Here is a 12,299-nt window from a genome sequence, read left to right on the forward strand (position 1 = left end):
CACACACACTGTTAAAGCAGATCGCGAGTTCCCAAGGAAGCTGAAGTCGGACTGGCTCCGGCCCGCACCCCCACCGCCGGTCCCATTAGGTGTCCGCCACGCTGGGGCACGGAAAGTGCTAGACGATTCAGAGCCCACCAGGCTGCCGCCTTTGCGGCAACCACAAATCCCATCAGGCCGCAGGAATCTCTGTTTCTTCGAGTGAGGGTTTACAATCCGGCCAACAGAGCCAGCCTCGACAGCACCCCTCCACACGCCGCCCTCCCAGCTGGCCCCGCCCAGCCGGCGCCGCGCCACGCCCCTCCGCTCAGCCCACCCACGGGGAGGGTGGGGCCCGACTGGGAGGGACGCATGCGCATTCCTCCCTTCCCGGCTCGTTCCTCCGGCCTTCGCGTTTCCAGTGTTGGGTGTATTTTGTCCCCTACTGCGTGCGGTGTCGGCTTCCCGGCGGAAGTGGTGGCAGTAGGGGAAAAAGATGGCGAGCCCTGTGGCGGCGGCACCTGGTGGGGAGGCCAGTCGGGCCAACAAGCGAGGTGGCGGGGGACCCGGAGGTGGAGGCGGCAGCAGCGTTGGCGGGGGAGCCAGGGCGACGGAGGAGGAACCGCCGCCGCCCCTGCAAGCAGTTCTGGTAGCCGATAGCTTCAACCGTCGTTTCTTCCCGATCTCCAAGGACCAGCCTCGGGTGAGCGCCTGGGCCGGGAGGGTGGTGGTGCCAGCTCCGGGAAGCACTTATGTCACCGGATAAGCCTAAAATCGGGCTTATCCGGCTGGGAGGCAAACAGGAGCTGTTGAAAGCCTGACGACTGCGCGCCCACGTGAGTGGCTTTGGAGATGGAAGCCTTCAGAGTTGTCCGCCCCAGGTTTGGGAGGATGGAGTGGGTGAAAGGCAGACATAGTGCCGACGGAAGCTCTGACAGCGGGGATTCAGGGGCCACCCCGGAGCCTGCACTGCGTTTGACTCTGCGGAAGAGAGATGCTTAGCTGGAAAGAAACAGCGTCTCTCTTTGACTCAGAATGCCTAAAAAGAGCAGGCTACAGCGCAAGGTGGTGTACTTTTTTTCCCCTTCTAGCTTTTAATGACCCCCCTGCCGTCTAAAGGAGGTCAAGTTTAATAGCTGATTGCTGCCAGCTCCCGAGTTATCTAAACAATACAAATGGGACTGAAGTTCTAAGAGAGGGGAGTCACTAAAATCCAGGAAAATCTTCTCTAAAACCCCCTCCCCAAAAGGCCTAATGGCTGTTCGTTTTTGATAAGTGATAAAGGGATGGCAAACCCATGATTCGTAGAAAAGGCTTCAAGGAGCCAGGCCTGGTGACACAGGCCTGTAATTCCTGCGTGATGGGAGCCTGAGGCAGGACCACAAGTTTGAGCCCCTTGTGGGTAAGCGATTTAGTGAGACCTTGTTGCAAAAAATAGAAAAGGACTGGGGCTGTGGGGCTGTGGTTCTATTGTGAAGGCCTGAATTCAATCACCAGCACAAAACAGGAGGCAGGGCGGGGAGATGAAAGGAAGGAAGAAAATAAATTTCAGGGCGTAGAAGTCTTATCAGTGCTTAAAGTTCTGGAAACATGATGAATGTTCAATACTGTTTCTTTGTAAAACCTGGAACTCTGTGCCTGGTATTAGACAAATAGGTTCCCTTCTTGCTGTGCCCAAATTGACACACCTTGGCCTCCAGCTTAGCACATACCAAGACTATCAAAAGCAGGGACCATTGGGCATGGTGGTGCACGCCTGTAATCACAGGGAGGGTCGACTTCAGTTGAGGCCAGCCTGGGCTACATAGTGAATTCAAGGCCAACCTGTACTGCAAAGAGGCCCTGTCTCAAAACAAAGCAGAAACATACTTACCTTTGGTTTAGAAAGATCACGTATAACTGTAGTATTTGGAAGCACTGATAGATGAGTGAAAATTGTTGTAGTAATTGGGTACCCAGAGGACCCTCATGAATTCAAGACCTCAAAAGTTTTTCATATCCTGCCCTGCAGGTCCTCTTACCCCTGGCCAACGTGGCATTAATTGACTACACTCTGGAATTCCTGACAGCCACAGGTGTACAGGAAACCTTTGTCTTTTGCTGTTGGAAGGCTGCTCAGATCAAAGAACATTTACTGTAAGGCCCTGTGATTTTTTTTCTTCTCATGTTTTACCATCTCTGTGGTCTTTTCAGGATGAATGTAACTTGAGTAAGGGGAAACTTGAGGGAAAATAATATGTCCGTAGTTCCCACAGTAGGACCTGAGGTTGTTGGCTTCGCTTGCAAGGTGAGCAGCTATAGCTCTGTATCTGCCCACTTGGAGCTTCCTGTGATAAAAGTCCTACTAACACTTGTACCCAGCAGTGAAACTGAGGCAGGAGATCCCTTAAGCCCAGGACTTCAAAACCAGCCTGGGGAGCATAGGGAAGCACTGTCTCTCCTTGAGACATGTGGGTTTATCTGAATCTTACTTAGGTTATACTTATTTAATGTTTTCAATATGTACTTTATTGGAATAATGTATTTGTCTTTCCACTGAGTTTCCAAACATTTTGTTCTTCCCCTTAAGGATAAGAATGAGTTCTTTGGGCCAGGGTGATGGCTCAGTAGAATAAATGCTTCCCTGGCAAGCGCAAGGGCCTGAGTTCAATCCCCGACTCCACCAAAAAAAAAAAAGAAGAATGAGTTATTTTTCATCTCTGTATTCCCACTTCCTCATTTAGTGCCACACACATAACAAGCCATTCACAATGTTTGTTAAAATCTTGGGAAAGAGTAAATCTCAGAATTTATGAAAGATTAGGAAATAAAGATTAGCTACTAGTGCGGTCACCATCAGACAGTTCCTGAATTTGATACGGGGACCTCAGGGAAAAGGTGACATGGAAAGCGTGTTCCCAGAGTTCTTTCATACCCTAGATTTCATTAGGATTTGGGAACAGAGGTCAAGACATAGAAAGGAAACCATATTTCTCTAACCCATGAAACAACCAGTGATACAGAATGTTGAAAGCATTAATTATAGTTCATAAATCTCTTTGAAGCTGAGGACGCTGGCTGGAAGTCATAAAAGCAATAAAGGAATGTGAATACTGCATGGGGGCAGGTAGGGCCCGCATGAACTTTAGGGTAGATTTATTCATTTCTCTTGCCCTTTCCATCCTGCAGGAAATCTAAGTGGTGCCGCCCTACATCCCTCAATGTGGTTCGAATCATCACATCCGAGCTGTATCGATCACTGGGAGATGTCCTCCGGGATGTTGACGCCAAGGCCTTGGTGCGTTCTGACTTCCTGCTGGTTTATGGAGATGTCATCTCGAACATCAACATTACCAGGGCCCTGGAGGAGCACAGGTCAGGATGAGAATGTGGCCAAGATGAGGGTTAGGGACCAGCAGGGCCCTAGGGCAGCTCTTCTGCAGCTCTCTTCCTCCTGTCCTTTGTAGGTTGAGGCGGAAGCTAGAAAAAAATGTTTCTGTGATGACGATGATCTTCAAGGAGTCATCCCCCAGCCACCCTACTCGTTGCCATGAGGACAATGTGGTGGTGGCTGTAGATAGTGCCACAAACCGGATTCTGCATTTCCAGAAAACCCAGGGCCTCCGTCGTTTCTCATTTCCTCTGGTGTGTGGGTACCTGAGGAGCTCGAGGTGGGAAAGTAACCAGCTTGAGAAGCAGTGACACGTTAAAGTCCTTGTGTTTCTCCTTGTAGAGTCTGTTCCAGGGCAGTGGAAATGGAGTGGACATTCGATACGATTTACTGGATTGTCACATCAGCATCTGCTCTCCTCAGGTGAATGCCTAGGGCTGGGGTCACATGTCCAAAGATAACTTTCGGGATCTGTTGCTGTGTGCTTTCCTTATCTGTTGTAAAATGGAAAGCTGCTATTTCTTTGTCCCTGATATATTGGGAGCCTCTTTGGGGTTCTGGCCTCATCCAGCTGTCAGAGGTTTGTTTGGTTTGGTTTGTCTTGTCTTGTCTTATAGTCCTGGGGATTGAGATCAGGGCTTCCTGCATGGTAGCCATGCACCCCCACCCCCACACGCACTGAGTTACACCCCTAGTCCTGCCTTGTTTTGTTTTGTTGAGGTACCAGGGATTGAACTCAGGACCCTGTGCTTTCCAGGCAGGTGCTTATTCTACTGAGCTATCTCCCCAGCCCTGCCTTGGGTTAGATAGGGCTCTGGGGGACTTGTCCTTACTTCCAGAGATCAGCACCTGACTTACTTACTTTATTTATTTATGGGGGGGGCACCAGGGGGCGGGGCTGGCTGGCATGTGGTGCTGGGGGATTGAACTGCGGTCCTTGTGCTTTGCTAAGCTTGTTCTAAGTAGGTGCTTTAGACCACTGAGCCATCTCACCAGCCCCAGCACCTGACTTTAGCCTGGCACGCTTCCACCCCTAGGTAGCTCAGCTCTTCACAGACAACTTTGACTACCAAACTCGAGATGATTTTGTGCGAGGCCTGCTTGTGAATGAAGAGGTAAGAAAAACCCTCCAGAGCCTCTTTAAAAGAGTAGGAAGGATGGGACTGCATTTTTTCTCATTCAGAAGGTAACCTCTTAGCCCCTTTGGGTTTCACTGAGCCTTATGAGGGAAGGAAGCAGGCGGAGACTGAAGAAAACAGCCCTGGAAGAAAACGCTCCTGCTCTTTGCCTATAGTAAATGCAGGGGAAATTAAGAGGCTTAGAAAAGCGATACATTACTCTAGGATGTTCTTCCTATGTGTCGCCTTCCTGTGTCTCGGATGACCTCCCTTCCTCATTCAGATCCTGGGGAACCAGATCCACATGCACGTAACAAATAGAGAATATGGTGCCCGGGTCTCCAACCTGCACATGTACTCAGCCATCTGTGCTGATGTCGTCCGCCGCTGGGTCTACCCCCTCACCCCAGAAGCCAACTTCACGGACAGCGCCGCCCACAGCTGCACCCATTCCCGACACAACATCTACCGGGGGCCTGAGGTCAGCCTGGGCCATGGCAGCATACTGGAGGAAAATGTGCTGCTGGGCTCCGGCACTGTCATCGGCAGCAACTGCTCCATCACAAACAGTGTCATTGGCCCCAACTGCCACATTGGTGAGCACAGGAGGGAAATTGAGGCAGCCATCCTAGGAACAGGACCCTGGGGGCCTATATTGTTTCCAGAAGCGAGGATGGCACATGAGAGTGGTCCTTGCAATGAGAAAAAAAATAGAACTACTTTTTAATTGATTTTTATTTTTTATTTTTTGTGGAACTGGGGATTGAACTCAGACCCTTGCGCTTGCCAGGGAAGCACTTCTACTGAGCCATCTCCCCAGCCCCAAAAGAATTAATTTAAAAAAGAGTGAGAAGCAGGCATAGTGGTGCATGCCTGTAATGCCAGCACTTGGAAGGCTTAGGCAGGAGAATTATTGCAAGTTAGAGACCAACCTGGGCTACAAAGTGAGCTCAGGGACAGGCTGAACTGCATAGTGGGACCTTGTCTCGAGAAAAAAAAAAAAAAAGAGGTAATAAGGGTTTGACAACTGATCCCTTTACTTATATCCTCAGTCTCTTATTCAATGAGTCTTTACATTTCAAGGTACCCCATATTTACATTCAGGACCAAGTAGGTAATTAACATGTAATAATCTCTGTGTGATGCATCACTGTTTACAAAGGGCTTTTACATACATTATTTAATTCTCACAAAGATTTCTAAGAGGAAGGCATTATGATCCCTAATTTATAAACCTCAAAGAGGTTGTCTTACCCAAGGTCATAGCTAGTGAAGTGCCAGTACCATCAAGTTCATGCTTATAATCCCAGCACTTAGGAGGTTGAGGCAGGTGGATCACAAGTGTGAGGCCAGACTGGGCTATCCAGTGAGTTCAAAGCAAGATTTTGTCTCAAGGAAACACAAAGTGGGGTGGTAGTAGCGGATACACAGTGCTGAGACTTGAATTCTAGGTATTCTGCTGTAAGTCCAGGATTCTTTTTTACTCTCCCCTAACTTCTGGGTGTAGGAATGTGATGCTCCTAATGGTACTGTCCCTTTAAAAAAAACAACAGTTGGGGCCGGGGAGATGACTCAGTGGAATAAGCTCTTCCCTGGCAAGCGCAAGGGCCTGAGTTCGATCCCTGGTTCCGCAAAAAAAAAAAAAAAAAAAGGGACCACAGAGAGCTCTACGGTCTTAAGTGCCTGCCTAGGCAAGCGCAAAGACCAGGGTTTGATCCCCGGTACCACATGCTGTGCTGGCCCTGCCCCAGGTTCCCAGAGCTGGCCACCAAGACTGGGTGTGGTGGTGCACATCAGTAGTCCCAGTGCTGGGGAAGTTTAAACAGGAGGGTCATGGGCCGGCAAGATAGCTCAGTGGACTAATGCACTGGCTTAGGCCAGCTTAAGGACCATGATTCAATCCCTGGCACCACATGTCGTGCCATCCCTCCTGTCCCTACTGCTGTGCTGGCCAGTCTGGACATAGCAGTGTATGCCTGTAATCTCAGCGCTGGGGAGGCTGGGAAAAAAGAAAAAGAAACAAGAGGACCTCTATGAGTCCGAGCTGCATAGTGATATCCTGCACCAAATATATAAAAAATTTAGATTCTAAAATATCTAAGAGTGGGGCCGAGGAGATAGCTCAGTGGAATAAGTGCTTGCCTGGCAAGTGCAGGGGCCTGAGTTCAATTCCCAGTTATGCAAAAAATAAAAAAATTAAATAGCCAAGAAGTAGCATTGATTCTAATAAAATTATAGCTGTTCTAATAAGTTATAATTTGATTCTAATGAAGTTCTTAAATTCATCCCCAGAAATCTTGAAGGTTCTCAGCTTCTGAAGCCCTATCCATATACAGTCTGTAATTGCCCTAAGTGTGGTAGAGAAAAAAAGAAAGTACTCAGAAAAATTGGGCCGAGGAGATAGCTCAGCAGAATAAGCACTTGCCTGGCAAGCACAAGGGCCTGAGTTCAATCTCTGGTTCTGAAAAAAAAAAAAAAAAACCCAAACAAACATGGTAGAGGAGAGTCAGGCAAAATGATGTCCTATGACCAGGGTTATGCCTAGAGCATGAGTGATGTTTTGATGCTTTGGGGGCTGGCATCTTGGAGCCCGTGGGAGCTGAGCTGTTGTCTCAGTAGCCTTGTCCTCCACAAAGGGCTGTGGGCAGGAGAGGAAGCTATGACTGACCAGGAATCCTTCCCATCCCGAGCTAGGTGATAATGTGGTCCTGGACCGGGCCTACCTGTGGCGAGGTGTTCGAGTGGCTGCTGGAGCACAGATCCATGAGTCTCTGCTCTGTGACCATGCTGAGGTCAAGGAACGAGTCACCCTGAAGCCACACTGCGTCCTCACTTCCCAGGTGAGACCTGCTTCACACTGCCCAAACCCTGAAAAGCGACCTTAGTCCCACTAGTACTGCAGCGCTGATTTCAAGTCCAAGCCACTGGTGGTTTCACTCACCTTCTATTTGACTCAGTTTAAAAAAAAGTTGGAGGGCTGGTGAGATAGCTCAGGGGACTAAGCACCAGCTTAGGCAAGTGCAGGGACTGGGGTTTGATCCAGGCACCACATGCTGCGTTGGCCCAGCCCTCAGGTTGGGCTGAACCTGCCACCAAGACTGGGAGATCAAGTGAGGTGGCACACGTCTGTAATCCCAGCACTGGGGAGGCTGAAAGCAGGAGGATCACTACGAGTCTGAGCTGTATAGTAAGACCCTGTACCAAATACATTAAAATGAAGTAACATGACATGTTGGGCTAGGGAGATAGCTCAGAGGCTTAAGTACCTACCTGGCAAGCGCAAGGTCCTGAGTTCAATCCCTGATACAAAAAAAAACAACTTGTCTATGCCAAAAAAAGTCACTCTCCCTTTTTCTCAGCACCATGATGGCTCTCACCCACCCCTTCCTTTTCCCCTAGGTGGTGGTAGGTCCAGATATCACGCTGCCTGAGGGCTCGGTGATCTCCTTGCACCCTCCAGACGCAGATGAAGATGAGGATGATGGCCAGTTCAGTGATGATTCTGGGGCTAACCAAGAAAAGGAGAAAGCGAAGCTGAAAGGTGCGCAGTATGACAGGTGGGGGGCATCTTGCATCTTCCCCAAAGAAAGTCACTGTGTCCTCCCAGAGGAGTCAGCTTCTGTTGGGGCTGCTCTAGACATCAGTGCCTTTCCCAGGTTACAACCCAGCAGAAGTGGGCATTGCGGGTCAGGGCTACCTCTGGAAAACTGCAGGCATCAACGCAGAGGAGGAGGAAGAGCTGCGGCAGAGTCTGTGGGGTAAGCTAAGCTGGAGCTGAGCAGTTTGAAGTAGTGAGTCCTTTGGAGTTTGTTCCTCTACACAGGCCTCCAAGGCAGATGGAGGGCTGTCCAACAATTGCTCTTTTCCGTAACTTTTTTTATTACTTTTCTTGGGTTCTCAGGACTCAAAATCAACGTGGAAGAAGAGAGTGAAACCGAAAGTGAAAGAAGTATGGACTCAGAGGAGCTGGACAGCCGGGCAGGCTCCCCACAGTTGGATGACATCAAAGGTAAGCAGCAGGACAGAGAGGCTGCGCACAGGGACAACCTCCAGTTTTTTCTTCCGCTGTGTCCCCTGGCCAGAGGCTTGCATTCCTCCTAGAAAGGCTTTGGTGTGCTGTCGGGACTGACGAAAGTGAAGCGGTCTGGGATGGTGGTGGCCTGTGAATTTATTCTTTCTCTTCAGTGTTCCAGAACGAGGTCCTGGGAACACTGCAGCGAGGCAAAGATGAAAACATTTCTTGTGACAATCTAGTCTTGGAGATCAACTCTCTCAAGTAAGAGAAGCCCTTCCCACCCACCCCCATTCTCTGCTTTGGGAAGTTCTAGGTGTTGAGATTCTCCCCAAAGCATTTCCTTACCCAGCTATAAGTGTCCCAAAGGGAAAAGGCCAGAAGTATCTGGGAGGGGGACATTAGGTTCTGCCTTAACATAGACTCCCCTTCCTCACTCTTTTCTCTGACCCCCTCTCCAGTGTGTGTGGAGGGCCCTGGTGTCACCCCAGTCTCCCCACAGGTACGCCTACAACATTAGCCTGAAGGAAGTGATGCAGGTCTTGAGCCATGTGGTCCTGGAGTTCCCCCTGCAGCAGATGGACTCACCACCCAGCCCAACCCGCTACTGTGCGCTGCTGCTTCCTGTGAGCAAGCCTTGGGCTGGGGCTGGGCAGTGGTGGAGGCAGATGCGCATCCTTGCTGTGCCTGACTTTAAAAGAAATCAAGAGTAGTTGATCTTGTGGGTTATATTGTTTCTGGTTCCTTTCTCCTTCCCTCTGGGAGCCTATTAGATTCCAAAGCAGCCTTGGTTGGTCCCGAGGAATACGGTTTGGAATACAGTTTGGTTCAACACTGAATAACCTTTGACACAGGATTCAGACAGCACTATGACCCCAAAGGGATACTCAGCAATAGATCTGGGCTCCAGGCCTGCTGCTTGCACTGATAGCCCAGCTGCTTAGGAAGCTGAAGTAGGATTACTTCATTTCAGGAGTTCAAGGCCACTCTGGCAATGAGAGTGAAACCCCTGTCTCAAAACAAAAACTTAACAACAGGGGGCCGGGTAGATAGATTAGTAGTAGCACAAGGGCCTAAATTCAACCTCTGGTTCTGAGGAAAAAAAAAATAGCAAGGAATAGAGGAGCAGGCAAGCTTAAGCAAGTGCAGGGAGCTCAATTGGATCCCAGGCACCACATGCTGGGCCAGCCCCGCCCCCAAGGGCAGGCTGAGCTTTTTTTTTGGGGGGGGGGCAGAACTGAGGATTGGACGCAGGCCCTTGCGCTTGCCAGACAGGTGCTTATTCTATTGAGTTAATTCCCCGCCCTCTAAAAGTGATTTGACTCAAACCAAGTGCAGCCTCAATGCTGGGGATGGGTATTTAGAGGCAACCTACAGCCTCTGATTCCTTTCACCTTGCCTGGGAAACCTGTTGCGCAGCCATGCCTCCCAACAGCTCCTCCCTCCAATTCCACGGAGCCTGGATTACCTCCCTCTGCCTTCCCATGTCTTGAAAGATCCACGTACCAGAACGACTGTGCTCAGGTGTAGGTGCACCTCTGAATGCATTGCACTTCACTTCTTTCTTCCATAGCTTCTCAAAGGCTGGAGCCCTGTTTTTAGAAACTATGTAAAGCGTGCAGCTGACCACTTGGAAGCATTGGCAGCCATTGAGGACTTCTTCCTGGGGCATGAAGCTCTTGGGACTTCCATGGCAAAGGTGAGTACCTCTGCAAACCTCCTGCTTCTGTGTTTGCTTTAACCTGGCCTCAGTGCTCCAGGGAGACATGACAGCATGGCCCACGTGACCCCATCATGGAGTTTGACTCGCAGCATCCTTTGTACTTTGTTGCGCTTGTTGATTAGAGCCAGGCAGACTTCATGACTGAAGTCACACTTCCACCCCTGTGCGTGGAGGATCACCCTCGCTCCCGAGACTGAGCCGTGGGGAGCTACAGGAGGAGAGTGAGTGCTAGTGAGTACTGTAAGGCTGCTATTTGGCGTTGGTTGGTGATACCACCTGGCCAAGGTCACACCTGATCCGGGTATACCTGAGGACGAGGCTGCTCTGCTCGTGAAGGGTGCTGAGGGCCTGGTAGAGGTGCTAGGGTCCTGCCTCCTCTCCCTGGCTGCCTTGTGAAGTCCCTGTGACCCCTTTGTGGCCCTCTGCAGGTGCTCATGACTTTCTACCAGCTAGAGATCCTGGCTGAGGAAACAATCCTGAGCTGGTTCAACCAAAGGGACATCACGGACAGGGGCCGGCAGCTGCGCAAGAACCAGCAGGTGAGTGGGCTGCACTCTTGTGGCCGCTCTCGGGGCTTTGGCCTGGCCCCGACTGCAGGGACTGTGGGTGTGTGTGGGTGTGTAGGGGATGGAGATGCGTGTCCCTCCCATAGCTCTGCCCTCTGCTTCCTGCAGCTGCAGAGGTTCATCCAGTGGCTACAAGAGGCAGAAGAGGAGTCTGACTGAAGTCACATGCTCTTCCCTGGGCGTGGTAGTCCCCCTCCTGGCCCCGGGGACTGAACTGTGAGGAGTGAGCGCCATCCCGGCTGGGACTAGAAGAGCAGAGGCTGGACAACAGTATTCTTCCCACCACCTGGCACGTGTGCCCCTCATCCCTTGTGGGAAGCTGGGGCCAGGGGTGTTGGGCTGAAGTGAGGCTCCTGCCTGGGAGGGGCAAGCAGGACCTGCAGCCAGGAAACTTTGGGCTCCAGCTTCCCTGAGGGACATCAAAGATCAGCTGGCCCTCTCTGCTGCTTACATTTGTTAATATTAAAAGAAAACAGGTGTGTTTGGTTTCTCTCCAGCTCTGACAGCAGCTGCAAAGTGCGGTGATTTCAGAACCTCTGACAGGGCAGCTTTTCCCGAACACCTGGCAGAGGGAGTCGCGCGTTGTGGCCGCTAGGTGGTGCTGTGGCGCCTTGCTGACCTGATGACCTGGTTGGCAGGGGAGGCAGGGCCTGCCACTGGGCAGCCTCTGTGGACCAGTCTGATCTTGGGATGGTACACCTGGGCCCATAGCCAGACCTGCCAGAGGGTGATATTGGGGTACGTGAGCCCCCTCCCGGGTCCTTTCCAGTACACTCGGTGCCAGTCCAATCCATAAAGCAGGGCCGTACTCCATCTTGAAGGTAAGGAAATGTGCTCAGGGGTAAAGCTTAAGACAGCCCTCAGTCTAACACTCTGCTTCCACATTGTGTGTGAGAGAAGGGGAGATCGCCCCTGGAGGCAAGAAAGGGTAAAGCCAGGAAGAAGGCAGGAAGTGCTTCAAGATGGTGCTTTTCCTTTTCATGAGAGCTTAATGTGTGACCAGCTTTCTCCTAAATATTACTTGTGCGTTATTTCATGTAACCCTCAAGTCAGCCGCATGCTAGGAAGGAAAGATTCCTTCCAGCGAGGATCACTAAGGAAGGCTTTACCAAATATGTTGGGGTGGCCTGAGCAGTGAAAAGATTAGAAGGGCACATTCAAAACCAAGCCAGGTGTGGTGTGCACCCCTGTAATCCTACACACTGCCAAGGCTTGAGTTTGGTGGAGCAGTTCAAGCCCTCCTGGGCAACTTAGACCCATCTCAGAAATCAGACCAGGTTGGAATACAGCTCAGTGGCAAACTGCTTGCCTGGCATGTGGGAGGTTCTAGTTCTGTGTTCAATCCTTAACACCCCACCCCCACACACAGTAGTGCATGATTTCTAATTACAGAAAATTAGGAGGGGTTGCACCTTCCAAAACCCCATTAAAATGCAAGTCAGAAAATTCTAGCTAGCGGGCTGGCCAGATAGCTCAGCAGACTAAAGCGCCTGCTTGGGCAGAGCACAATGATGGGTTTGATCCCCAGTGT

General features: G+C 50.7%; 1 protein-coding gene across 1 annotated transcript; it reads left to right on the forward strand.

Moving 5' to 3' along the window:
* Nucleotides 1-374: 374 nt before the first annotated feature.
* Nucleotides 375-11,250, forward strand: Eif2b5 (eukaryotic translation initiation factor 2B subunit epsilon). The gene is made up of 16 exons (XM_023700745.1): nucleotides 375-682; nucleotides 1,991-2,115; nucleotides 3,148-3,333; nucleotides 3,426-3,603; nucleotides 3,692-3,772; nucleotides 4,387-4,464; nucleotides 4,751-5,063; nucleotides 7,162-7,307; nucleotides 7,867-8,008; nucleotides 8,124-8,225; nucleotides 8,369-8,476; nucleotides 8,653-8,743; nucleotides 8,982-9,105; nucleotides 10,053-10,178; nucleotides 10,631-10,741; nucleotides 10,877-11,250. The coding sequence occupies exons 1-16, from the start codon at nucleotides 476-478 to the stop codon at nucleotides 10,925-10,927; spliced, it is 2,169 nt and encodes a 722-aa protein (XP_023556513.1). The 5' UTR covers nucleotides 375-475; the 3' UTR covers nucleotides 10,928-11,250.
* Nucleotides 11,251-12,299: the final 1,049 nt, after the last annotated feature.

This window comes from Octodon degus, unplaced genomic scaffold (assembly GCF_000260255.1).
Source record: "Octodon degus isolate 3935 unplaced genomic scaffold, OctDeg1.0 scaffold00126, whole genome shotgun sequence".
In the NCBI taxonomy this organism is placed as follows: domain Eukaryota; kingdom Metazoa; phylum Chordata; class Mammalia; order Rodentia; family Octodontidae; genus Octodon; species Octodon degus.